The sequence below is a fragment of the Cetorhinus maximus genome, chromosome 5 (assembly GCF_964194155.1).
Source record: "Cetorhinus maximus chromosome 5, sCetMax3.hap1.1, whole genome shotgun sequence".
NCBI classification, from domain to species: Eukaryota; Metazoa; Chordata; class Chondrichthyes; order Lamniformes; family Cetorhinidae; genus Cetorhinus; species Cetorhinus maximus.
The window spans coordinates 130,393,563-130,420,750 of record NC_135883.1 but is presented as its reverse complement, the minus strand read 5'-3'; the positions used below and the strand labels follow the sequence as shown (position 1 = coordinate 130,420,750).

Below are 27,188 nucleotides of genomic sequence, written 5' to 3'. Positions count from 1 at the left end.
CAGCTTTAATAGATATCATGGAATCAAAAGGTCACCCACTGGCTTGTTATCAATCTTTTGTTATCCACAAATCCAGCATAATGTGCTTGATGCCATATATTTTGACTTAATTGATTTCTATCTGTCTTTTCTATCGCCTTTATTTAGGCTATGCTGGATGTGGCAGCGAACAGTGGCTGGCTCGTTACAGCACTGAACATAATCAACCTAATTCAAATGGTGATTCAAGGCAGATGGGTACACGATTCCTCTCTGCTTACCCTGCCGAACATTGAGCAACAACACCTCTACCTCTTCAGGTATTCACTATAGCTACTTCTTGTAGGTTTGTAACTCTCTTAGTATTGGAGACAAGTCTTTTCTTAAAATTGATCTTTTATTCAGTACACAATTGCATTCAGAATGTGATATGGTCAATGGATATGCGAAGGAGCCTCTAGCTATTCCCAATTTTTTGCATGTAAGGGGAGGAGCAGTATTCAGCATTTGCCAGAAAAAAGTAAAAGTAGCAAAGTTAATACCTTTTTATTCATTATTTTTGGATAATGAAGGCATAAGAAAATAAGTACTGTTTCCACAAACAAATGAAATGCTGGCAATTTAAAAAGGTTCTTGGAATATAATTTGTTTTGCCTGAACTCTTAAGTGAATACATTTCTAGTGATCACTAATAATGAAAACTTTTTAACAAATCCTATTAGAAATTCTCTGGGGATCAAGCTTTGAAGAGATTAACTGCGATTTGTAACAAATACTTACACCTCCCAGAACCATATGTGTATGTCTTGTCCTGGCTATTATAAAACTGGTACAGATTGCAGGCAAGGTAAACAGAATGTCTTTTTTGCTGTGCAAAAACTGCAGGTAGTGAGAATGTATTTAAAAAGAGATTTTAACAGTGATGTCTCGTATTTATGTGCTATTGTCTATTACCATGTTGACGAGGGTCACACATTATTCTTTGATTTTGCTCTTCGATGAGCTTGCTTTAAGTTATTAATGATGCAGTTATATAATATCTCCCATAAGTGTTACAAAGGGACATAGACAGACGGAGTGAATAAAATCCATCACCCACAATTTTGCTCAATGTGGGGAAACTGTGAGGGCATCCACTTTGGATCTGAGAAAGACAAATCAGAATATTTTCTTAATCGTGAGAGACAAAGGAGCTGCGGAGGAACAAAAGGATTTAGTGTCCATGTACACAAATCACTAAAAGCTAGTACAGGTGCAAAAAGTAATTGAAAAGGCTAGTGGAATGTTGGCCTTTATCTCAAAGGGATTGAAATTCAGAATAAGGAAGTGATGCTTCAGTTGTACAGGGTGTTAGGCAGACTCCATCTGGAGTACTGCGTTCAGTCTTGGGACTCAACCCTACCTCAGCAAAAAGTATATTGGCCTTGGAAAGAGTAGAGCACAAATTCATCAGAATTATGGCAATGCTTAAAGGGTTAAATTATGAGGTCAGTTTGAACAAACTTGTCTTGTTTTCTTTCAAGTTTAAAAGGTTGAGGAGCGATCTAATGGTAGCATTTAAAATGTTATTAGGATCTCATTGAATGGTGGAACAGGCTTGAGGAGCTGAATGGGCTGTTCCTGTTCTCCTGTCAGAGTGCAAAGTTAAACTCCCTTTAAAGGACAGTAATTTTGTGTTTAAAAAAACCTACTATAATTCTTTTCAATGATGAGGTACTTGTGCGACATTGCAGGTGTGGGGACCTAGTGTTCGAGGAGCCTCGGCCCCTGCAACTGTCCAACAGTTACAAGGTTCTTGCAAGCTGTGTGGAGGAGAGTGGGGACTGCAGGGAGGATGAGCGAACTGACCACGGCACCGTGGTACAGGGAGCCATTCAAGTGTGGGGAGGGAATGGGAGCATGGTAGTGGTAGGGGACAGTATAATTAGGGGGATAGATACTGTTCTCTGCAGCGTGAGCATGAGTACTGAAGGCTATGTTGCCTGCCAGGCGCCAGGGTTAAGGATATATCCTCAGTGCTGGAGAGGAACTTGGAGCTGGAGAGAAGGAATCTAGTTGTTGTCATCCATGTTGATACCAATGACATTGATAGGACTGGAAAGGAGGTTCTGCTGAAAGAATTTGAACAATTAGGAGCTAAATTAAAAAGCAGAACCTCCAAGGTAATAATCTCAGGATTGCTACCTGAGCCACGGGCAAACTGGCATAGGGTAAGTAAAGTCAAGGAGTTAAATGTGTGGCTCAGAGATTGATGTGGGAGGAATGAGTTTCAGTTCCTGAGGCACTGGCACCAGTACCAGGGTAGAAGGGAGCTGTTCCGGTGGGATGGGCTTCACTTGAACCATGCTGGGAACAGTGTCTTGGCGAGCCAAATAACTAAGGTTTGTAGAGAGGGCTTTAAACTAAATAGGGGGAGGTGGGGGGAGGGTTCTGGAAAGAGGATATATAGGCTTACAAAGCAAAACGATATGGCAGCCTTGCAGGGCAGCTATTTAGGTAATGATACCCAGAGTGTGGCAGGAAGGGACAGAGTGTACAAACATTAAAAAAAAGCAGCAAATAGGGTCAAAGGGAGAAAAACTGGTAAAAAGGCAAATTAATGTCCCTTTACTTTAATGCAAGTAGTATTCGGAACAAAATTAATGAATTAATGGCACAAATAGCGGTTGATGGATATGATCTCATAGCCATTACGGAGATGTTGCAAGGAGATCAAAGCTGGGAACTAAATATTCAGGGTATGTGACTTTTCGAAAGGACAGGCAGGAAGGAAAGGGTGGTGGGGTAGCTTTGTTGGTACTAGATGGAATAAGTACAATATCAAGAAAGGATCTTGGATTGGAGGATGTAGAATCCATATGGGTGGAGGTAAGAAATAACAAGGGGAAGAAGACACTGGTGGGAGTAGTCCATAGGCCCCCTGACAGTAGCTATACTGTAGGACAGAGAATAAATCAGGAGATAATGAAGGCATGTAAAAAGCTGGTGTGCAGGGGCGGGCAGGAACCCGATCGCCCCCCCCCCGATCGGGTCCGCACCGCCATTTTACGTGGGCCGGCCGGCCAATTAAGGCCCGCCCTGTGTGACGTGCGCCCGGAAGCAAAAGAGCGCAAAAATCTCCCTGATCACCACAAAGGTGCCTCAGGGAGATTAGTTTAAGTTTCAAAAATTTAAATAAAGAAAATAAAAATAAATTAGGACATGTCCCCTCATGTGGCAGTGTCACAAAAGCTGGGACATGTCAATGAAAATTAATAAAATACTTCATTTAATTTATAAACCCTTCATGAAACCTCATCCCGCCCATGGATGGGGTTCCATGAAAAATGCGAAGGCCGCCTGGGCCCTTCGCCTCCCCGCCAACCTTAAGGTTGGACGGGCAGATCAGTTTATGACTTTAATTGATTTTTAAATGGCCTTAATAGGCCTTTGGCAGTTCTAAATGAAAATCTAAATGACGTGGGGTGATGTTGGGACGCCCGCCCGATGCCATCGTGCATCATTTTACGCCTCGGCAAGCAGGCTGAACCGAAAATTCAGGCCATAATCTAATCAAGCAGAGTCAGCATGGCTTTGTCAGAGGGAGGTCATGCCTAACAAATTTGATTGAATTTTTTGAGGAGGTGACCAGGTGTGTAGATGAGGGTAGTGCAGTTGATATAGTTTATATGGATTTCAGCAAAGCCTTTGACAAGGTCCCACATGGGAGACTTATAAAGAAGGCAAATGCACATGGGATACAGGGTAATTTGATAAGGTGGATTCAAAATTGGCTTAGTTGTAGGAGACAGAGGGCGATGACAGAAAGCTGCTTTAGTGACTGGAAGCCAGTGTCCAGTGGTGTACCACAGGGATCTATGCTGATTCCCCTATTATTCATCATTTATATAAACGACATAGATGACTATGTGGGGGGTAGGATTAGTAAGTTTGCAGATGATACAAAGATTGGCTGGCTGGTTAACAGCGAGGTTGAGTGTCTTGGGCTACAGGAAGATATAGACGGGATGGTCACATGGGCAGAAAAGTGGCAGATGGAATTTAACCCTGAAAAGTGTGAGGTGATACACTTTGGAAGGAGTAATTTGACAAGGAAGTATTCAATGAAAAGCATGACACTAGGAAGTTCTGAGGAACAAAGGGACCTTGGCGTGTGTGTCCATAGATCTCTGAAGGCGGAGGGGCATGTTAGTGGGTTGGTGAGAAAGGCATATGGGACACTTGCCTTTATCAATCGAGGCATAGATTACAAAAGTAGGGAGGTCATGTTGGAATTGTATAGAACCTTGGTGAGGCCACAGCTGGAGTACTATGTGCCGTTCTGGTCGCCACATTATAGGAAGGATGTGATTGCAGTGGAGCGGGTGCAGAGGAGATTCACCAGGATGTTGCCTGGGATGAAACATTTAAGTTATGAAGGGTGATTGGATAGACTTGGGTTGTTTTCGTTGGAGCAGAGAAGACTGAGAGGCGACCTGATCGAGGTGTACAAGATTATGAGGGACATGGACAGGGTGGATAGGAGCAGCTGTTCCCCTTAGTTGAAGGGTCAGTCACGAGGGGACACAAGTTCAAGGTGAGGGGCAGAAGGTTTAGGGGGGATGTGAGGGGAAACCTTTTTACCCAGAGGGTGGTGACGGTCTGGAATATGCTGCCTGGGATGGTGGTGGAGGTGGGTTGCCTCACATCCTTTAAAAAGTACCTGGATGAGCACTTGGCACGTCATAACATTCAAGGCTATGGGCCAAGTGCTGATAAATGGGATTAGGTAGGTAGGTCAGGTGTTTCTCACGTGTCGGTGTAGACTCGATGGGCCGAAGGGCCTCTTCTGCACTGTGTGACTCTGTGATTCTGATTCATGAAGGGGAAATTATGCCTAACAAATTTATTAGGATTCTTTGAGGAGGTAACAAGCAGGATGGATAAAGGGGAACCAGTAGTTGTAATATATTTGGATTTCCAAAAGGCGTTCAATAAGGTACCGCAAATAAGGCTACTGGTGTTGGGGGTAGTATATTAGAAGGATGGAGGATTGCTAACTAATAAAAGACAGAGTTGGGATGAAATGGGGGGTATTTTCAGGATGGCAACCTGTAACTAGTGGAGTGCCCCAGGGATCAGTGCTGGGGTCACAATTATTTATAATGTATACTCATGACTTAGATGAGGGAAGTGAATGTACTATCGCCAAGTTTGCGGATGACACAAAAATAGGTGAGAAAGCAAGTGGTGAGGATGACACAAAGAGTCTGCAGGTGGACATAGACAGGTTAAGTGATGGGCAAAAACTTGGCAGATGTAATATAATGTGGGAAAATGTGAGGCTATGCACTTTGGCAGGAAGAATAGAGGAGCTGAATATTACTTAAATGGAGAAAGACTGCAGAAAGCTGCAGCACAGAGGAATTTGGGAGTCCTCGTGCATGAATCCCAAAAAGCTAACATTCAAATTCAGCAGGTAATAGGGAAGGCAAATGGAATTTTGGCCTTTATTTCAAAGGGAATGGAGTATAAAAATAGGGAAGTCTTGCTAAAATTATACAAGGCACTAATTAGACCACACCAAGAATACTGTGAACAATTTTGGTCCCCTTGTCAAAGGAAAGATATACTGGTATTGGAGGCAGTCCAGAGAAGGTTCACTAGGTTGATCCCAGGTGTGGAGTGATTTTCTTATGAGGAGAGGTTGAGTAGGCTGGGCCTGTACTCATTGGAGTTTAGAAGAATGAGTGGCGGCCTTATTGAAACATATAAGATTCTTAGGGGACTTTACAGGGTAGATGCTGAGAGGTTGTTTCCCCTTGTGGGAGAATCTAGGACCAGAGGGCATAATCTCAGAGTAAGGGGGCGCACATTTAAAACAGAGATGAGGTGGAATTTCTTCTCTCAGAGGATAGTCAATGTGTGGAATTCTTTACCACAGAGGGCTGTAGAGGCTGGGTCGTTAAGTATATTCAAGGCTGAAATAGTCAGATTTTAATCAGTAAGGGAATCAAGGGTTATGGGGGAAAGGCAGGAAAGTAGAGTTGAGAATTATCAGATCAGCCATGACCTCATTGAATGGCAGAGCAGACTCGTTGGGCTGAATGACCCACTTCTGCTCCTACATCTTATGGTCTAGACCATACAGCATTTTTTTCAGATGTTTGGCCATGGCCAGACTTTGAAGAATTGTATATGTTGTAGTTCACAGACCCTCCTCCTCTTATTTTGACATTTCCTCTCCTATTCTTTACACCTCTGGCCTGCCAATGAAGATAGATGACCTGCTCACCCATTTTTGCAAAATCTGTTCTTGGAGTCAGTGTTAGGAGTGATTCATTAGGTCATCAGAGTGAATTGCCTCATGATTCCCTTCCCTTCTTTTGGCTCCACCTCTTTATGCCAGAGCTGAGATCAGCTATTGATAGATATGAATACAGAGACAAACCTGCCATTTTCCTCTCCATAGTGAGATATATTAGAAATATGGTGCTGTAGGGTGGAGCCCTGTCTGCCTCGTCCTAAAACAAAAGGGAAGCAAGAATGAGATATGGGCAAAGATGGATATAGGGAATTAGTTCACAGATCAGCCGTGACCTCATTGAATGGCAAAACAGGCTCAAGGCTAAATGTCTTCTCCTATTCCACTGTTTCTCGTGTAGGTAAGTGGGTGACAAAAGACCAGCATCACAGATTTTGGCTGCAGCAACACAAGGCTAAAGCTAAGTTGAAATAGATATAGTGATGTAGTGTGTCAAGGGTGGCATTGTGTCAGCCTTTTAGTGGGGAGGCTTTCGTAAGGTTTCAGCCTGCAAAAGCCTATCAAGCTATTCTCCCTCAAGTTTGCACCTCACATGCGGTTGTGTACAGAAATATTTCACATTTTAACTCAAAATTTTCACATAGTAGGCATTGTTTTGTTTCAGATATATTGGCCAGAGTGCAGCACTGATTTACCAGAATGTGACCTTTGCCCAATGTCCGTGAATAAAACCCTGGTTAACAAAAATCTATCAATCTCAGATCTAAAATTAACAATTGACCAATCGAATGCTGTTTTTAAAAGTTCCAAATTCTACCACTATTTGTCTGTAAAAATGTTTCATAACTTCTCTCCTGAAAGGTCTGGCTCTAATTGCCACCCAGCGGAATCAATTTCTCTGCATCTATCTGATCTGATCTTGTTTTAGGATGAGGCAGACAGGGATTATGAGGAGAGATTGCATAAACTAGGGTTGTTTTCCCTGTATACCTTATAGAAGAATAATTGATGATTTGATTGAGTTTCTCAGGATTTTGAGAGGAATTGTTAGGGAGTTAGGCCCAAGGCATTAAGGAGAGCAATTAGGTGCCACTTCACTCAGAGCGGCAGAAGTATGGAACTCTCTCCCACAATAATTTTAAATCTTGAGATAAATAAATTTGCTAACCAAGGGTATAAAAGGACATGGAACCAAGGTGGTTAGATGATGTTACGATACCAATGTGCTTTGATTTCATTGAATGGTAATACAGGTTCAAGGGATTGAATAAACTGACTTCTGTTCCTACATTCCAGCCAATTGTTCTTGTTATTTAAATTTTAACAACATTTTCAACTAGCTTGAAAAAATAGTTTTGTGAACCAGAAGTCTCAAGTTGTGTGTGTGTGATTTAGTTTTAATCTTAACTCTTATGTGCTATTTCTTTTGTTAGGAAATGGAACGGAGGCAAAAGGAAAAGCAGCTCCAAAGGTTATAAGGGTCCTGTCGAATGTCTTCCTGAATTGATAGCTGCATGTGAATGGAGGGAGGACATATTTCACTCCATCCTCACTGATGAACTACAGCCTGCACAGATTTCCCAGGTAATTTGCAGTTTCAACCACCTCTTTCCTCTTTCGTTGGTTTATGCATTTCTCTTTTTATTTAAACTCCTCGCAAACATTTCACCAGTTTTTAAAGGACATTGATCAATGTGCCCATCTCTCACAGCAGTTCTGGTGTGTAAAAATGTGTTAGGCATTGACTTAAGTCTTATCAACTATGTGAATGATCCTTCTTGGAACTGGCTTAGGGAAAACAGCCTTGTTACTGTTTTTAGCCAGGCAAAATCTATTTTTTGAAAGCTGTTCCCAACTCTCAGAGGAACACTGGATGCAAAAAGGCAGAAGACAGGGGTTTAAGGTAGTTTGCTTTTTCTATTTGATAGGATGTAAAAAAGAGTAAAGCTTCCTGATCTGTCCCAGCATTATACCTTAACATCAGCTTGAGAACTAAATCCCATTTCAGTTCCCACACCAGCCGTCCTTGTCAACTCCGAAGGAGATTACTCAGTGTGGGTAGTCATGTACTATAGAAGCTGACTTGAGATCACTGAGATTTTTTTGCACTTCAGTCAAAGTGAGAGGATACTCCAGGTCATCTGCCTGGACTGGATTCAAACTTAGCAGACAGGGATGAAAGGACAGTGGCACCTACTGCATCACCCAGTCCCACAAGCACAACATTTGTAAAAGAAATGAGGCAGAATTTAATGCCCTCCCCCATGGCGAACTTGGCAGCGGGGGACATTTAATCAGGTAGGTGAGGACCCCACCGTCTTCCCTCCCCTGCCCCGATTAAGTCTGTGCCGGGAACGCCTGTGGGTGACCTTTGCCCCCACCCACAGGCCAATTGAGGCCCTTAAGTGGACAACTAATGCCCACTTAAGGGCCTCATCCTGCCACCACTGTTATGAACCCGTGAAGGGGGATTCTTCATTCAAAGGTTCTCACTGCCTGATCGAGAGACCCAGCATTGGGAAGGGAGGGGCCATTGAGAGCCTCGCCCCTGCAACCCCTCACCTCCCGTCATCACTCTCCTGTGGCCTGGGATCCAGCAACAATAGTAGCCCACTGAGTGGCCAGCAGTCCTCAGCCAGCAGGACTTCCATCCCTGGGATCTTTGTTCCCAGAAAAGGCCGACCACTGTTCAATTATCTGCCTGATCGGCGGGCCTTCCCTAAAAGAGGCAACACCGGCTGCCCAGCTGGCGGGTGAGATCCCTGTCATCTCCATTAAATGCCGCCTGTGGCTTTGTTAAGACCTCTATGATGAGGAAAAACACTACAGTCATCCAAATATTAGCTATTTCATTGCTGCGGTATGCCTGAAGTTTATAAATGCAAAGTTCAGAGTAAACATACCACATTTGACATTGCTGCATGTGTGACAAGGCAGTGAGCACTTGTGCATGGAGCTTTGTAGGTTCTCTGGTAGTGTGTGTAGTCAGTACAAGTAATATGAGGTTAAAAACTCATAAAAAATGTGAAATGTATGGCTTAGGGAGGAAGGAGAAAAGTAGCTAGAAAGAACTTCACATTATCAGTTGAACAAACCGAACACATGGATTGTGCTATTACCAAATAGCAAACTTGTTTGAAAAAAAAGTTCTGCTGTATTGAATTTCTATTTTGGAGAAAACATTCATATTTTTTAAAATGTTTAACTGTTAGGATCTTTTGAAATTTGAGTGCGCACACAGTGCCAATCACATGCTTTAGTGCTGAACATAACTACAGGAGTCATAAAAATTTTGATAACTAAGCATTTAAGATATTACTAAATACTGGTTGGTAAAATGTTTAAAGTATAGCTTTCATCTACTAAATTAACTAATCTTCAGAAACAAAGTAGCAACTTATTACCCAAACAGGCAACACACAAGAGCACCAAGCCTCTGTGGCTGGCCCACTACCACATGGCAGGCAAGGCGAGGATAATTCTGTTGTTAAAAAAAAAATGTGCCAGCAATAAATATCTAATGATATGCATTGCACAGATAAAATCCCCAAGCACAGTGATATTCTGTGCTGTAAGTAGAACCAGGAAAAAATAAATTTTGCTTGAAAATAAGATTGTACTCATTTTGAAAAATTATGATTTTTTTTTTAAAAAAGAAAATTGTTATTGTAGCCTGTTCATTGTGAAAGTTACTTGGATCTGAAATTTATTCTACAATCTGCCTCTGCCAGTTTGGCCTGGTAATCACAACTAAAATATATATATATAAAAAAAAATTATTCTGGAAATTAGTGGGTTTAAAGCATCAATTTAAGTGCTAATTGCAGTCGTAATGAGAAAAGGCAGTCATCACTATGAGATTTGCATCTGCTCTGCCATCAGTATGCTCTGAACGGCTGGCGACCGGCAGAAGATTTGGCAGCTAATTAAATAATTGCATGCAGGGAGGTGTTCTCATCTGATTCAAATGATGAAGATTAATCCTCAGATAAATATGTTTTGCCCGTATTGAAATGTTTTAGCAGCCTCGGCTGCAATAGCCTAGATTTTGTTTTTAATCAAAAGGCAGCTACTATCTAAGAGCTATATGGTATATTTAAGCAATAAATTATCTTCTGTAGCTGCGTTAGGACAATAACGCTTACGCACACTGGTAAACAATGAGGTGTTATCTTGACTGTCCTCACATAAATAGCACCAGTTATACCTCAATATTACAGGCAGCTAAGAGTACTTCCATCAAGACAAATGTTTTGGCAGTGGATTCAAAATGTTTTTTTTTAAAGCCTCTGAACTTATAACCTGAACCCCCCAGTTACCTTTAACAGTGATGATTTTTTTGTCACCAATTCTTTTCAGAAAAGATAATATTGTCTCAATAATTTTTCGAGAGCTTAGTTTGTTGAGGCATTTTTTTCATATTGAAGTATTCACATCAATTTTTTTATAGCATTTAGCAACAAACACCACCATCTTCTGTGCTGAAAGAATGAGGAGGGGGCAGTGACCGTCTCCCTCACAGGAGATCGGGCAGGGAGAAGCTGCTTTTGCTACACTCAGGAGGGTACAGGCAGCTGCCTTGTTCTACCCTGAGGAGGCAAGGAGGTCTTCTACTTTAGGGGGAAAAAAGAGGCATTTAAAGTATAAATGTTTAAATTAATGTAACATGTTTCATTTCACAAATATATGAAAATATGAACAACATTATTAGTATTTTGGATCACCTCTGTAAAATGTGCTTAATGTATTGATCATCTTTTAGTAAGGAGTATGTTACAAAAAAAGGGTGTTTTTTTAAGATAGGAGTCATCATTCTAATGCTTATCATATCAATGTCAAAAACATCAAAATTAGTTCGAATAAGCTCCTGATCAGAGATGTCTCAAGCATACAGTGATGAACAGTAATTTTTGTATTACTCAAAAATATCACATCGTCTAACCTAAGTAAAAAATTGAGAATTCTATGTTGGGTTTCCCTGCAATTTTGATATAGGTTGAATGTTGCTAAAACTGCCACTGTTACTTCCAATGTAAAATAAAACATAAAGCTTATAAAGAAATTTGAGACTTACAGCCACCAACAGTTTAAATGACACCACTTGCATTTGCATATGCATTTAACATAGAAAAACACAATAAGCAAGGATTACTTGCTGTCAAGCCACATCTAAAAGGATTAGAATAGGTAACCAGATATTTGGTCATAGAAGCACTAAGGAAGGTCTTAAAGGAGGAAAGGAAATTCAACGGCAGAGGTGCTTGGAAGAAGGGAGGGTGGAATTCCAGAGCTGGAGCTTAGGCTCCATCTAATGATGTAGCGAAAGGAGAGAGGGATGCACAACAGACTGGAGTCAGGAATGCAAAGCCAGGGGCATAATGAGGGAATTGGAGGTCTGGAGGAAGTCACAAAGATAGACGGGCAAGGCAATGCAAGGATTTAAGCACATGGATGAGAGTTTTAAATTTGAGTCATTGGAGCTCAGTAACCAATGAAAGGTAGGGGCGTGATTTTTTTTTAATTCTTTCATGGGATGTAGACATCACTGGCTAGGCCAATATTTATTGCCCATCCCTACTTACTCTTGCGAAGGTGGTGGTGGCTGCCTTCTTGAACCGCTGCAGTCCATGTGGTGTAGGTACACCCACAGTGCTGTTAGGAAGGAGTTCCAGGATTTTGACCCAGCAACAGTGATAAAACAGTGATACATTTCCAAGTCAGGATGGTGAGTGGCTTATAGGGGAACTTGCAGGTGGCGGTGTTCCTTCTGTCTGCTGCTCTTGTCCTTCTAGGTAGTAGAGGTCACTGGTTTGGAAGGTACTTTCGAAGGAGCCTTGGTGAATTGCTTAGTAATTGTCAAGTGGAATAGGAGGTGAGCAGCAGAGTTTTGGATGAGCTGAAGTATATAGAGGAGGAGAGGCTGCTGCAAAAGCATTGGAATAATCAAATCTGGAGTTGGCCAAAGCATGATGAGGATTTCAGCGGCCAGTGGGAGCTGAGTTGTTTAGGGAGGTGGGCATTGTTGCAGAGGTGAAAATTGGCAGTTTTTGTGATGGAGAGGATAGCGACTCATAGGCAGAATTTAATGCCCCCCTCTCCCCAAAGAGGTGAATTTGGAGGTGGGGATCATTAATTTGGGTGGGAGGGGATAGGGTGAGAACCCCACTGCCTTCCCGCCTTTACCTTTAAGTCCAAGGTGGGATGGCTCGTGGACAGCCTTCCCGCATGGAATGCTAATTGAAGCCCTTAAGTGGGCAATTAATGCCCAGTTAAGGGCCTCATCCTGCCGCCGCTGGTTTCAACCAGCAACAGGCGAGAGAGTCATCACATGGGGAGCCCAAAAAGCAAAACCCTGTTGGGTTTGCTTATGAGCATCTGGGGCTGGGGCGAGGAGTGGGGTACCTCGTTCAAAGGCAATCGGTGCCTGATCAAGGGACCCAACATCAGAAAGGTGAGGACCTGCTGAGAGCCACTCCCTGTCCTTTCTGCCAACCCCCTCCCCCTTCTCTTTTCTGCAGCCCCATCCCATGACCCCCATCCTGCCCTCGCTCACCTTTGTCTGGGGTCCTTCATTGATCCTAGGCCTCTGGTGGCTACGTTGCCAACAGTTGCCATTGCCCCCTGTGGTGCTGACACAACAGAGGGCTGCCAGTTTCAGATTGAAATCCTGCCCCCGGGGTCCTTAATCCCAGGGAAGGCCCGACACTGGCCATTTAAGTGCCTGATAGACACATAATCAACAGAGGCGATGGGGAGCTCCTGCTGGTTCTCCAGCCAGTGGGCAAGACTCCTGTCGCCAACATTAAATTCCATCCATCAGTTCAAGATGGAGTCAAATAGAATGCTGAAGTTTTAAACAAACTGGTTCAACCTGAGGTTGTGGGTGGTGGGAGGGGTAACACTCAGTGGCAAAGGTAAAGAAAATTCTGGGAGCAAGACAATGGCTTTGGTCTTTCTAATATTTCAGCAGAGGTAATTATGGCTCAGAGATTGGATGAGAAAAACAATCTAAGTGCAGAGAGATATTTGAGATAGTGAGAGAGGTGGAGCTATGAAAATGCCCTATGTCTGCAGATGATGTCACCAAAGACCAGCATGTAGTTGAGTAAGAGGAGAGTGCCAAAGCTTGATCCTTGTGGGGCTCACAAGGTCACAGTAGGAGTTGGGAAGGACAACCATGACCAAATTGATAAGAATGAAATGAAGCAAAGGTGGTTGCACCATATTGGAAGGTGGAGGAGAGGCATTGGGGGATAATCATGTGAGCTTGTTGAAAGCTGTAGATAGGTCAGAAAAGATGAAGCGGGATCATACACCCTGGCCACAGAGAATATTGTTCCTGACTTTAGTTAGACTATTGTAATGCAATGGGAGGCACTCCTGTTTGGAGGATTTCAGACAGAGAATTGTGGAAGAAATAGCAAAGACCTGGAAGGCAGAAACATGTTTATATCATTGGAGAGGAAAAGGGAGATGGAGCAGTAATTGGTGAGGAGAGGAGTCAAGGAGGCTTTTTGCAAACAGGGTGACAATGGCAATAGTTTTGAAAGGGAGGAGGACAATGCCTGAGGAGAGAACCATTATGACCTAGAATGGGAGCAGGAAGGGAAATTAGGTGATTAGGAATTTAGAGGGAGCAGAAAGTAGATCTCATGGGGGAAATGGGCATTGAGGGAGGTGCAGAGAAATTGGACTAATGGCTGATTTCATTAACTTTGTATTCTATTCAACAATATCCAAATTTAGATGATGTTGACAAATCTTTGCCTTTTGCAATGTGTGCTTCAATTCTAAATATGTGCAAATACTTCATGCAACTGAATTAGAAGAAGTTGCTTTGTCGACTGAGATTGCTGTAGTTGCCAAAGGATTGGATAATTATTCCAACTTCTGTCATCTTCTTAGGCTTGGAATTTCCTGTCCCATCTGCCAATCATTGAGGTTAATATGTGCATCAAGGGCTGGTGGGAAAATGCTCCAAAGGGGGAAAGTGAAAAACCTCTGCCCAACGTGGGCACTTATTTCCGAGATGAGAAGAACTGGACACAGCTCCATGCGGATCAGGAATACGTTCTCCAGATCAATCTACGCAAGATTAGCCTGGTGCGCAGCAAGGTACGAATCTTGACTTCAATAAGAGATAAAGTCGGGGGAAGCGTAAAACTAGCGTCCAATCTCATATCATTAGTTGGGTCTGTTCCAACATTCAATGAATCATGGCTACTCTGTATCTTAACTCCATTTGCCCTCCTTAGCTCCATACCCCTTAAAACCTTTGGCTAGAATTTACGAGAATTTCCCATTTGTCTTGTAAGAGGCATAGCTCTGTCCACCCGGCACGGGGGACTTCCTACAACAGGACTTCATGCTCCTCGGGCTCAACTGTAACCTATCAATGAGGTCCTGATCTCAGCCAAGGCATTGTGAGGAGGTTCCCAACAGAAAATGATATCTCACTGCAGGAAAGGAGAATCGAGACAAGCCACTTTGCAGTGGAGTCTTCCCACTCGGAGAACAAGGGGTGGGAGTGGAGTGGGGTTGCAAATAAAGATTCTATCCCAAATAAGGCCCAGCAGATATGGCTAGGGCCCGGTATATCTGGATCCCAATCTAATTTCTGACCCTTCCGTTGTGTTTCCATCAAATTGCAACTGGATGGGCCCTGGGAATTTTGCAATTAGTACTGGATGTGTAGTACTGTATTTTGTACTACAGCAAGGGATTCCTCTGCAATTTTGGGACACCAACAGGTAAACCGTGGAGGGCTCACAGATGGGCCCCCGGCGACGATGGCCACCCTCCAGCAGCGAAGCCAACTGCCCTCATCACCGCCTAACCCCCCCCGCCACCTTACTGGAATGACCTTACTGGCCCTGGACTCCCAGACCCCACTTAACCTGATGAAGTCACACATCAGTCAATGTGTGCTCTTCCTCCAGATGCAGTCCTAGTGGTGGCCACGACTCCTAGTGGTGCTGCTGAGCTGTCAACCCTCTGATTGTTCGGCTCTCTTTTTGGTAAGCAGCCATCCATAATACTGGCGGCCACACCAACTGCAGCTGCTGTTGGTAGATAGATTCTTCTTAGGCAAGAGAAACAAATGTTATCGGGGGTAGATGGGAATGTGGAAATTGAAACATAAACCGATCAGCCATTATCTTATTGAATGGCAGAGCAGGCTCAAGGAGTCGAATGGCCTACATCTGCTCCTATTTAGTATTTTCACACGCAGTGACCCAGGTCCCACTGACTGCTGAAGTGCAGTCGGTCAGGAATCCCTGAATGGTGTGTTGTCTTATTGGTTCTGTGATATGGAACATAAAGCAAGGGCATGCTCTTAGAGAAGATGGGGAATCAGCTAGAAGTCGTAATCTTAGTCAGAACCAATAATGTGGAATAGGAGGATTCATATCCTGTAAAAAGAGATCCAAGAGTTATGACTAATTCAGAATGCAGACCCCAAAGATAATAATCTCAGAATTACTACCAGCACCTCACATTAGAGTGGGGAGACTTGGAGCTTAATTTTTGGGCTCTGCCGAGATCAGAGGTGGGCAGGCACTAATAATAACACAGCTGGACTGCGTGCTGGTTCCCTGCTCCATTCCATCCCCTGGACCATTTTCGCAGAGGTTGTAAGGTGGCGCAGCAGGGCTACCCACCTCTACGCAGCGGGCAGCCAACAGGCCTCATTAAGGATTTTCCAGGCAGCCTCTTTGCAGCAGACAATGGGAGCCAACACTCCAGGCGGGCATAGAGTTATCAACAGTCACAGATTGCAACTCTTTTGAGTACAATCACAGTTCTTGGTTTCCAGGAGCGGGACATGAACCCACAACCTTCTGATTCAAAGGCGAGGGTGCTATGGACTGAGCCACAGCTGACACCTCCAGGCGGGCATAGAGGCCCTCCCTGCCTGCAACTGACACAGGCTGCCCTTTAGAGGAATAACCCCTACCCATAGGGGTGGCCTGTCTGCAAAAGCCACTTTTTAGTTTAACTTCAAAAAGAAATTGGAGAGAGGTGGCCTCCATTTTGAAGTGCCCTCTCCCGTACTTGCCTTCCATCACAGCCTGCTGTTCCTTTTAGGCTAGAAGGCCTCTGATTGGCCCTCTAGCTTCGAGAGCGTACCTGATGTCCTTAATTGGACAGCGAGCCTGCCCTCTGGTCCTGAATTGGCCGCTTCAGGGAAAATCACTAAGAATGACTTACCCAAATGCGCAGATTCTGACCCACGTTTCAGTCTGATGGCAGGGTTCCAGAAACCCACAGCAAAAACCTGCCCTTGACCAATTCTGGATGGAAGTGAGCTGTACCACTTGTATCCTTGTAGCGCAGTTAACTGGATCTGTGAGGTCTGGTTTAAACTCATTTGGCAGTGTGGCAGAAGCAAGAGAATAGGCATCTTGGAAGGGAAATTAAGCTGTAGAGAGTAGAAAGGTCAAAAGAGGTTAAAGAAGACAAAATTGTAAAATAAATGTGGGAAAGCAAATAAAAGGAAAATCTCAAATGTACATCTAAAAATAGATAGCATATAAGCGATAATATTGGGAACCTAGAATCATAGATTTAAAATAGAATATCATGATTTAGAAATTTGGTGGTGGCTGGATCAGGATCAACAAGTTATTATTCCAGATTATGAAACTTTTATTGTATGTCCTTTACCTGTCCTTTGTTATTTCTTTTCAAAAATTCTATCGGAGTCAAAACACAAACTGCAATTCAGAACTCAGTGCTGACAGTATAAAAGTTAAAAAGAAAATTAAGTATTAAAGGTGGGCGGGTGGGGGGGAAAACATATTATTGTTTACAAATTATTAGATCAATGTAAAGTCCACCGAGACAGATTGTTATGGAATTTTTGTGTAACGTACTCAGAATAACATCAAACAGATATTCACCCTCTGTAGACAAAGTTTGCAAGTTTATTCATGATGACGGTGCTGCTTTTTTCATTAAACAGAAGCACAAAAACTGGTTTTACCTTCATCAGATTTGCATATAAATAGCCTTCACTGTTAACGTCCTAAGGATCGTCATGGAACTTTTTTTGCTGGAGGCCACTGTTCTAAAGGCATTGAATAGCTTTCTGAAGCAATTTCCTTGCACTGTATTTAATTGTAGGCTGGCAAAGAATCAATGCTGTGTTAGGAAATTGAAAAATACTACGTTTTTGTTCATTTAAAAAAACGATGACAGTTATGAGTTATCGGAGTAATTATGTACTAAAAAAGGATGCTTACATTTGGTTGGGCTATGTTCAAATTTGACTTCCCAATTTTCTCAGGTTCATTTCAGTTACTATCCTCTGAGATGAACAGACAGTTTTATCTAGCTGCACTGCATCCAAACTAGCTGCCAGAAGTGGAAGCACATTCTTTACTGCTGCTGCATTACATTAAACGATTATAAACTTGTTGAAGCAAAAAGTCAGTACTGCAGCAGTTTGTGGATTTTTGGCAACATGTTAACTTTTGCTTCCCTTCCCACTAATAGCTAACAGACCTTTTAACCAGCAAAGATCAGCTCGTGTTAGCTTGGTAGAACTCTTGCCTCAGGGTCAGAAGACTGTGGGTTCAAACTAATAATCTAGACACTGCATTACTGAAGGAGTGCTGTGTTATCGAAGGAGATCATCAACCTTCCTCTGCTAACACTACAAAAAACAGATTAAATGACTATTTAAATTATTGATGTGTGCAAAATGGCTGCCAGGTTTCTTAGTGGTGTGGGTGAATCTTGAAGATTCAGTGGCACTATTCAGAGAAGAGGAGGGAGTTTTCCTGAAGCTTAAGCAACATTCTTCCTGCAACCAAAACTGCCAAAAATTTGATTAATCAGTCATTCAACTCTTCACTGCTTGTAAAACATTGCTGGTGCAGAATGACTGCTGTGTTTTTCTAAATAAATATGATTAGCACATTCAAAAGTAATATGTTGTGTGAAATGATTCAAGGTGTTTCAATGTGATAAAAAAAACTGTATTGAATAAATGCAAGCATTATTATTTATAAATTCAGATTAATAAACAGAAAACTTGCTCTGATTTGTTTTCTTGTATTGATCATCAGGGAAAGTATGACAGCAAAGCCATCACACCACGCTTCCCAAAGGCCAAGGACGAGGGCTGGTTTGTCATCCTAGGGGAAGTGGACAAGAAGGAATTAGTGGCTTTGAAACGAGTGGGATACATTCGAAATCGAAGCATGGTCTCTCTAGCTTTCTATACCCCTGAGACCACTGGAAGGTAAGTAGGAACCTGTCACCTCTTACCAATACAATGACTTGCATTTTTATGGCACCTTAAACACGGTAAAACGTCCCAAGATGTTTTACAAGGACATAAGGAGGAAAGGAGGGTACTGGGCCAAAGGAGGAAATGCTAGGAAGGGTGACCAAAAGCTTGATAGATGAGGATGATCTTGAAAGAGACAAGGCAAGTGGAAAGCTGGAGAGATTAAGGGGCAGGTTCTATATCATGGGGCCTAGGTGGCTGAAGGCCCAGCCACCAATGTTTTTTTTAATTCGTCCATGGGATGTAAATGTCACTGACTAGGCCAGCATTTATTGCCCATCCCTAGCTGCCCTCGAGAAGGTGATGGTGAGCTGCCTGTTTGAACCACTGCAGTCCATGTGGCGTCGGTAGGGAAGGAGTTCCAGAATTTTGATCCAACGACAGTGAAGGAATGGTGATATATTTCCAAGGCAGGATGCTAAGTGGCTTGGAGGGGAGCTTCCAGGTGGTGGTGCTCCCATCTGTCTGCTGCCCATGTCCTTCTAGATGGTAGCAGTTGTAGGTTTGGAAAATGCTGTCTAAGGAGGCTTGGTAAGTTCCTGCAGTGCATCTTGTAGATGGTACCCACTGCTGCCAATGTGCTTCGGTGGCGGAGGGAGTGAATGTTTGTGGATGTGGTGCCAATCAAGCGGACTGCTTTGTCCTAGATGGTGTCAAGCTTCTTGAGTGTTGTTGGAGCTGCGCTCATCCAGGCAAGTGGGAAGTATTCCATCACGCTCCTCACTGTGCCTTGTAGATGGTGGATAGGCTCGAGTCAGGAGGTGAGTTACTCGCTGCAGGATTCCTAGCCTCTGACCTGCTCTTGTAGCCACACTATTTATATGGTTAGTCCAGTTCAGTTTCTGGTCAATGGTAACCGGTGATAGTGAGAGATTCAGTGATGGTAATGCCATTGATTGTGAATGGTCGATGGTCAGATTCTCTTTTGTTGGAGATGGTCATTGCCTGGCACTTGTGTGGCGCGAATGTTACTTGCCACTTGTCAGCCCAAGCCTGGATGTTGTCCAGGTCTTGCTGCATTTGAACATGGATTGCTTGAGTATCTGAGGAGTTGCAAATGGTGCTGAACATTGTGCAATCATCAGCGAACATCCCCACTTCTGACCTTATGATGGGGGGAAGGTTATTGATGTAGCAGTTAAGAAGGTTGGGTCTAGGACACTACCCTGAGGAATTCCTGCACTGATGTCCTGGAACTGAGATGATTGACCTCCAACAACCACAACCATCTTCCTTTGTATGACTGTATGACTCCAACCAGCGGATTCCCTGATTCCTTTTCACCCCAGTTTTGCTAGGGCTCCTTCGGTCATACTCGGTCAAATGTTGCCTTGATGTCAAGGGCAATCACTATCACCTCCCCTCTGAAGTTCAGCTCTTTTATCTATATTTGAACCAAGGCTGTAGTGAGGTCAGGAGCTGAGTGACCCTGGTGGAACCCAAACTGGGCGTCAGTGAGCTGGTTATTGCTAAGCAAGTGCCGCTTGAAAGCACTGTTGATGACACCTTCCATCACTTTGCTGATGATCGAGAGTAGACTGATGGGGCAGTATTTGACCGAGTTGGATTTGTCCAGCTTTTTGTGTACAGGACATACATGGGCAATTTTCCACAAAGCCGGTTAGGTGCCAGTGTTGTAGCTGTACTGGAACAGCTTGGCCAGGGGCACGACAGGTTCTGGAGAACAGGTCTTCGGAACTATTGCTGGAATATAGCCTTTGCAGTATCCAGTGCCCTCAGCCATTTCTTGATATCACGTTGAGTGAATCAAATTGGCTGAAGACTGGTGTCTATGATGCTGGGGACCTCTGGAGGAGGCTGAGATGGATCATCCACTCGGCACTTCTGGCTGAAGATTGTTGCAAATGCTTCAGCCTTATCTTTTGCACCGATATGCTGGGCTCCCCCATCATTGAGGATGGGGATATTTGTGGAGCCTCCTCCTCCAGTGAGTTGTTTAATTGTCCACCACCATTCGCAACTGGATGTGGCAGGACTGCAGAGCTTAGATCTGATCTGTTAGTTGTGGAATGGCTTACCTCTGCCTATCACTTGCTGTTTGTGCTGTTTGGCACTCAAGTAGACCTGTGTTGTAGTTTCAGCAGGTTGACACCTCATTTTTAGGTATGTCTGGTGCTGCTCCTGGTATGCCCTTCTGCACTCTTCATTGAGCCAGGGTTGAGCCGCTGGCTTGGTGGTAATGGTAGAGTGGGGGATGTGCTAGGCCATGAGGTTACACATTGTGGTGGAGTACAATTCTGCTGCTGCTGATGGCCCACTGTGCCTCATGGCTATGCAGTCTTGAGTTGCTAGATCTGTTCAAAATCAATCCCATTTAGCACAACTCAATGGAGGGTATCCTCAATGTGAAGACATGACTTCGTCTCCACAATGACTGTGCGGTCGTCACTCCTATCAGTGCTGTCATGGACAGATGCATCTGTGGCAGGCAGGTTGGCGCGAATGAGGTCAAGTGTGTTTTTCCCTCTTGTTGGTTCCCTCACCACCTGCCATAGACCCAGGCTAGCAGCTATGTCTTTAGGACTCAGCCAGCGCGGTCAGAAGTGGTGCTACCGAGCCACTCTTGGTGATTAACAGTGAAGTTCCCCCACCCAGAGTACGTTCTGCACCCTTGCCACCCTCAGTGCTTTCTCCAAGTGGTGTTCAACATGAAGGAGTACTGATACATCAGCTGAGGGGAGGCAGTACATGGTATTCAGCAGGTTTCCTGCCCATGTTTGACCTATTACCATGATGTCGGCGGGACAGGACATACCCAGGAATAGTGATGGTGGTGTCTGGGACATTATCTTTAAGGTATGATTGCATGAGTATAACTCTGTCAGTCTGTTGCTTGACTAGTCTGTGAGACAACTCTCCCTAAAGGACATTCGTGAACCAGATGGGTTTTTATAACAATCAACAATGGTTTCATGGCCATCATTAAACTTTTAATTCCAGATTTTTATTGAATTCACATTTCACCACCTGCCATGGTGAGATTCAAACCCGGGTTCCCCAGAGCATTACCCTGGGTCTCTGGATTACTAGTCCAGTGACAATATCACTACACCACCACATGAAGATGGGGTTGGGGATGCATGAGGCCAAAGTTAGAGAAACAGAGAGTTTGGAGGGGAGTTGGAGGGCTACAAGAGATTACAGAGATAGAAATGGCCAATGTAGTGGAAGGATTTAAATACAAGGATGAGAATTTTAAATGTGAGCAACTGGGGATCAATGTAACTCAGTAAGATCAGGAGTGATGAGTGAGCAGGATGTGGTATGGGAAAGGATGCTGAATTTTCGATTATCTTGTCATTGGAGCATAGGGGCAGAAGTAGGCCATTCGGCCCATTGGATCTGCTACGCCATGCAATTAGATGATGGCTGGTCATCTACCTCAAAGTCACTTTCCCGCACTATTCCTATATCCCTTGATGTCATTAGTATCCAGAAATCTGTCCAATTCTGTCTTGAACATGCTCAGTGACTGAGCTTGCCCTCTGAGGTTGAGAATTCCAAAGATTCACCACCCTCTGAGGGAACAAGTTCCTCCTCATCTCAGCCTTAAATGGCCTGCCCCTTATTCTGTGACTGTGTCCTCTGGTTCTAGACTCACCAGCCAGAGGAAACATCCTACCTACACCTCCCTGTCATCCCCAATTATGATTATGCACTGTTGATTATGTCATTCTTAGCCATCTACCAACGTGTGTTTTATGCAAATTGCATATCTTATCAGCAAGGAAATAATGATGCAACAGAGTCAATCACCGTAACGTTGACTGCCGCAGGGACTACGAATAGGAATTAATTCAAGCTTGACCATCCTCAAGCATAAATAGTACTACAATGCTCAATGAGTCATACCCATTTCAAGGTCGGTGTAACTATTAGCCTGAGCAAATAGGCATACCTTTATGATGCCAGAGAGCAGTTTTTAAATAAAGTAAAATACTAACTTGTAACAAGGTTACAAAATGCAATTCGCAGTAGTTTGGTTTTGCCAGAAAAGCTGCCTGTTCTGCCCCAGAATGACAGTCACAGCAAGCTTCGTTTTATTAATGTTCTCGTGTTCACTAAACTTTTGCCTAGGAAAATAACTCGAGGCTCCCTCCAAGTTACTTTTTTTTGAAAATTGTCTGTGGCTCCCAAAGTTGCCTCGCAAGCATCCATTTGGGAGTTGTGAGAGTGCATCCTGGAGCACTTGTCTATTCAATGTACCCTGAGGCCACTTGTAAAGAATTGAGGGAATGAATCTACATCCATTTTGTTGTGCTGTGCATTAGAGGTTTTAACAGGCCTGTGCAGATGCAAATGAGTGCCTTGTCACTATGCACTTTTATATACACAATTACGCACAGCTTTGTATTATAAGGCCCTAGTACAAATGAAGAGGTGAGTCTTTACATATATTTGTCGTCCAATTAGAAATATTACAGTCAAAATAATTAAAGCACTGCAGTTTCCTTAGTGTCATTTCGACCCATCTAAGTTTACAGCACATGAGGCCATTCAGCCTATCATTTCTGTTTGAGGCCTTAGCTACAGCAAGTCCAAAACTAACTCAGAGCCCCACACCCTACCCCAGATCCCTGCATCTTGCCCCTCTTCAGCTAATTATCAAATCTTTTTGGCCACAAGTAAGTAGTGTGGTGATTGTTATGGATTAGTAAACTGGAGACTTTTAAGCTCAAATCAAAAACGTGACAATTATAAAATGGTTACAGCACAGAAGGAGACTTTGCTGGCATTCCTAAGTGCAATTTAGCTAGTGGCACTTTTGAATTCATTTTAAACATTCTTGAGTCACCATAGAGCTGTCAGATTGTTGTTAAAAAACCCAACTGTTTCACTTGCCAGAATTTTGACATTGGCATGCGGGGGCAGGCTCAACACGTTGACGCGTAAAATGATGTGTGGTGACGTCGGGCGTGTGTCCCAACGTCATTGTGCATCATTTAGATCTTTCGTTCGGCAGGCGCACGCCCGCCGAACTGTCAAAGGCCTGTTAAGGCCAATAAAAATCAATTAACGTAATCGTCAACACTAATGTTTTTGTTATGGAAGGAAACCTGCCATCCACCTATAACTCTGGTCTATATACAGCTCCCAATTCCACATCAATATGGTTGACTGTTACCTGCCTAATTGTGGCCTACTAAACCACTCAGTTGAATCAAATTGCGTGCAGTTCAAGAAGGACCACCTTCTTAAGGACTACTAGAGGATGGACAATAAATTCCAGCCCCCACAGAAATGCCTAAACATCGAGAATGAATTTTTTAAGAATAGTTTTCCCTTAACAAGTCTAGTGGTCTCTGTTGCAGCAGTTCTTTATGGGAAAAATTTTCCCCCTCATCAGGGCAGGGGGGGGGGGGGGAAGAAGTGTGCGAGTGGGCGTGGGCGGGTGCACCTCTGATCGGCGTCCCCAATTGGGGGCGCGCTGCCAATTAAGGCCCGCCCAGCGTGACGTCCACTCAGAAGCACTAGGCACTCCTCAGCCGGGAGTGCGAAAGAGTGCACAGATCTCCCTGAGGCTAAGTGCTGCCTCAGGGAGATCGGCTTAGAATTTAAATTTGTCATACAAATGATTTTTTTTTTAAATTTCCCTGACACTGTCACATGAGTTGGGACATGTCCCTAACTTTTATTAAAACCTTTCATAAAAATTTAAATACCCTCATGAAACCTCATCCCGCCCGTGGATGAGGTTTCATGCTTTTTCCGAAGCCCGCCTGGGCTCCCGGCCTGCCCTCCAACCTTAAGGTTGGACAGGCAGGTCCATTAATGACTTTAATTAGTTTTTCAATGGCCTCAATATGCCGTTGACAGGTCGGCGGGCGCGGAGCAGACTCGGCTGCGCCCCCGCCGACCTGAAAATGGAAATGATGCGGTGTGACGTCAGGAGATCCACCCGACATCAACTCGCATCATTTTACGTGTCGGCGAGCGGGCCCCGCCCCCGCTCGCCGACCAGAAGATTCTGCCCTATGTTCCAGAAACCCTTTATGTAGAGATGTTTCTCCCAGTGTTTTCCCTCAGTCTCTTCACAACTATTTGAACTGATAACATAATTAACTCCACAACCAGAGGAAATAATATTTTCCTATTCAAACTCTCTAAAATGCTTCATAATTTTAAAAGAATTTATGAAATCACCTCCTAGCATTCTCTAATCCAGCGGAAATAGTGTCATTATCTCAAATATCTCCTCTTAAATATAGTTTCTTATTCTTGATATAGTGATCAATCATCTACCCCTGTATGGCTTTAATACCCTACCTGTGAGACTGCATCCAAGGCTGCAGACTTATGGCCTAATAAATACTTTGTATGGATTCATCATTATTTCTTTATTATTGTACCCCTCAACCGAATCTGGAGCACTGTCTGTAAAACCAAGGTGCTCCATATTTCCATCGTAAACCTAAGGAAAAATTCAATAATGCCAGCATGTGAAAGAAAATCTGTATCTTGGTAAAATTGAATTAGGATAAGCTATACTTTTAAATTTTGGAATGTGAAGTAATTTTTAGTTAAACAGAATCTTAATTTTTCTTTAAGAAAACGAAGCATTTTTGGTGATCGAGAGGAAAGGATGCAGAAGTAATCCCAAAACCAAACCGCTTAAATTAGTTGCATTTTAACATATTTCACAGAAGTTAAATTGTCATTGTAAGAAAATGTATCATTCTATAATTACCATTTCAGACAAATGTAGCATACAGCATGTGATATATTGGGATTATTTTAAAATTCTTTATATTCAAAATTCATTGTTCCAGTAAGAGCATTTTTGTACATTAACATTTTCAATGTTTGCGTCATTCAGAGTGAAGAAAAAGTTTTAAAGCATTGTTTTTTGTTTTGTTTTAAGGTGTATCTACACTCTTTATCTGATGAATGATAGCTATCTGGGAATGGACCAGCAGTATGATATTTATTTGAACGTGATACCAGCGAGCATTGTTGCTCAGGTCAACACCGAGGTCTCTGGTGCCATGAGTGACCTGACAGTGGCATGACATGACAGACTTAGTGTTGAACAACCCAGGAGCTGTGATCTTACAGCACAAATTGTGCTGGTGTGTCAGGGCGTACTGAAATTACTTGATATTTGCCTTAGTAGATGCAACTTCTAACCTCAGACTCGAAGGAAATTACAAATAGCAGCTGAGGTGACCTCTAGCATGATTCATCTGTACAGCTTTGTGGCCTTATGTAAATTTGCATTTTAGATTAAAGCTACAGCCAGATAATTTGAGACTCTTTATATAGTCCACCAGGTGAAGAGCTGAAAGTTATCCATTAAGAATCATAACTTCCTTCTATATTACTTTATGCAAGTTACGCATTTGTATTTGTAGAAAAGTCATTGGGCACTTTTATTTTTTAGTGAATTTTACTTTTAATCAAAATGGCATTCACTCAATGAATACAAAGTTATTTCTACAGCTGATGTCAGTCGATATGATTATTTAGGCGATAAAGAACTTAACCTACTTCTTTATAATTAATAAAGCAGGGACTTTTATTTAGTTCCTGTAATTTGTACTGGTGTATTTAAAAGCTTGCTCTGTATAGTGTAAATTATTTTGAATGTAGCTCTCAACTCATCAGTAATATCAGCAGGGCAAAATGGATGCCTTTGCAATCAGCACAATTTTTTTTGTTATGAATTTAAAGTATATTTTTTAAAAAAAAATCTTTATCTGTATGATGGGAAAGTAAATAAGGTAATTTAAAGGCAAGTTGTGATTGAAAATTCATTCCCGTATCGACTGGGTGCAAAGGGTATTCATTTCCATGGTAACAAGGAGGCTAAACTTGACACATTCATAACCATGGGGTCAGGTTATACCTAGTAACCTTTCTCTGCAGTGAGTGCTGCAACACTTCATTTGTCAATATCAATTTAGTTGTATCTGTGAAAATTAAGTTGTGCCAAAAATACTTGCATAGCACATAGAAAGATTTCATAGTTACTGCAAAAAGGGAAATCTGCATTAAATATGAGTTTGCTATGTTGGTTACAAATGTACAAAACCATTAAACTTTATTGCAACACACATCTTGTATTTTTATCGTATTGAAGTATTGTGTAATGAAACAAATTTATCTTTTGTTTTTAAATAATTTACAACTCATTGCCATAGAAAAGAGCTGCATTGGTTTCCTGATTTTGCTTTTGCCAACAAGTTCACAATTGAATAACACAATAATTCAAACAAACCATTTTTCATTCAACTTATTCTGCTATTTCTATGTTTTTTAAATATAGCTATTTTCCCAGTATCTGACATTTATTTGCTTATGAATGCACTTTAGATAAAGTATGGTAAAGCACACAACTTAGAACCCATATTCTGCAATATCAGGATGGTAAAGCTAAAGGAGTGAAGTGCTTTAATTTTGAATTGTTGCTGATCAAATCGCCAACACTAATGTTAAAAATCTGCCAAATATTTTTTGCAGTATCAAATATCAGTTGAGAGAATAGTAAGACTGCTGCTGCTGGCAAGAAGACTTAACACAGAGACAGGCTGGGGAAAAGTGTTATTGTACATTCCCTTTTGATTCCATTTTCAAAACAGTGCACGGTCTAGTAACAGAAGCAAAGGCTCACTATCTTGTTTGCTTTGGCTGAGCTTGGAGGCAAGT

At 42.7% G+C, this 27,188-nt stretch overlaps 1 protein-coding gene across 1 annotated transcript in view; it reads left to right on the top strand.

The window, feature by feature from the left end:
- The window catches only part of ascc3 (activating signal cointegrator 1 complex subunit 3), a 634,438-nt gene extending 607,842 nt beyond the window's left edge, over positions 1-26,596 (top strand). Inside the window, exons 38-42 of the mRNA XM_078542487.1 lie at positions 148-299; positions 7,657-7,807; positions 14,129-14,338; positions 18,298-18,473; positions 25,405-26,596. Of these exons, the coding sequence (XP_078398613.1) occupies positions 148-299; positions 7,657-7,807; positions 14,129-14,338; positions 18,298-18,473; positions 25,405-25,552 (837 nt within the window). The 3' untranslated portion in view covers positions 25,553-26,596. The remainder of the gene's footprint in view (positions 1-147; positions 300-7,656; positions 7,808-14,128; positions 14,339-18,297; positions 18,474-25,404) is intronic.
- Positions 26,597-27,188: the final 592 nt, after the last annotated feature.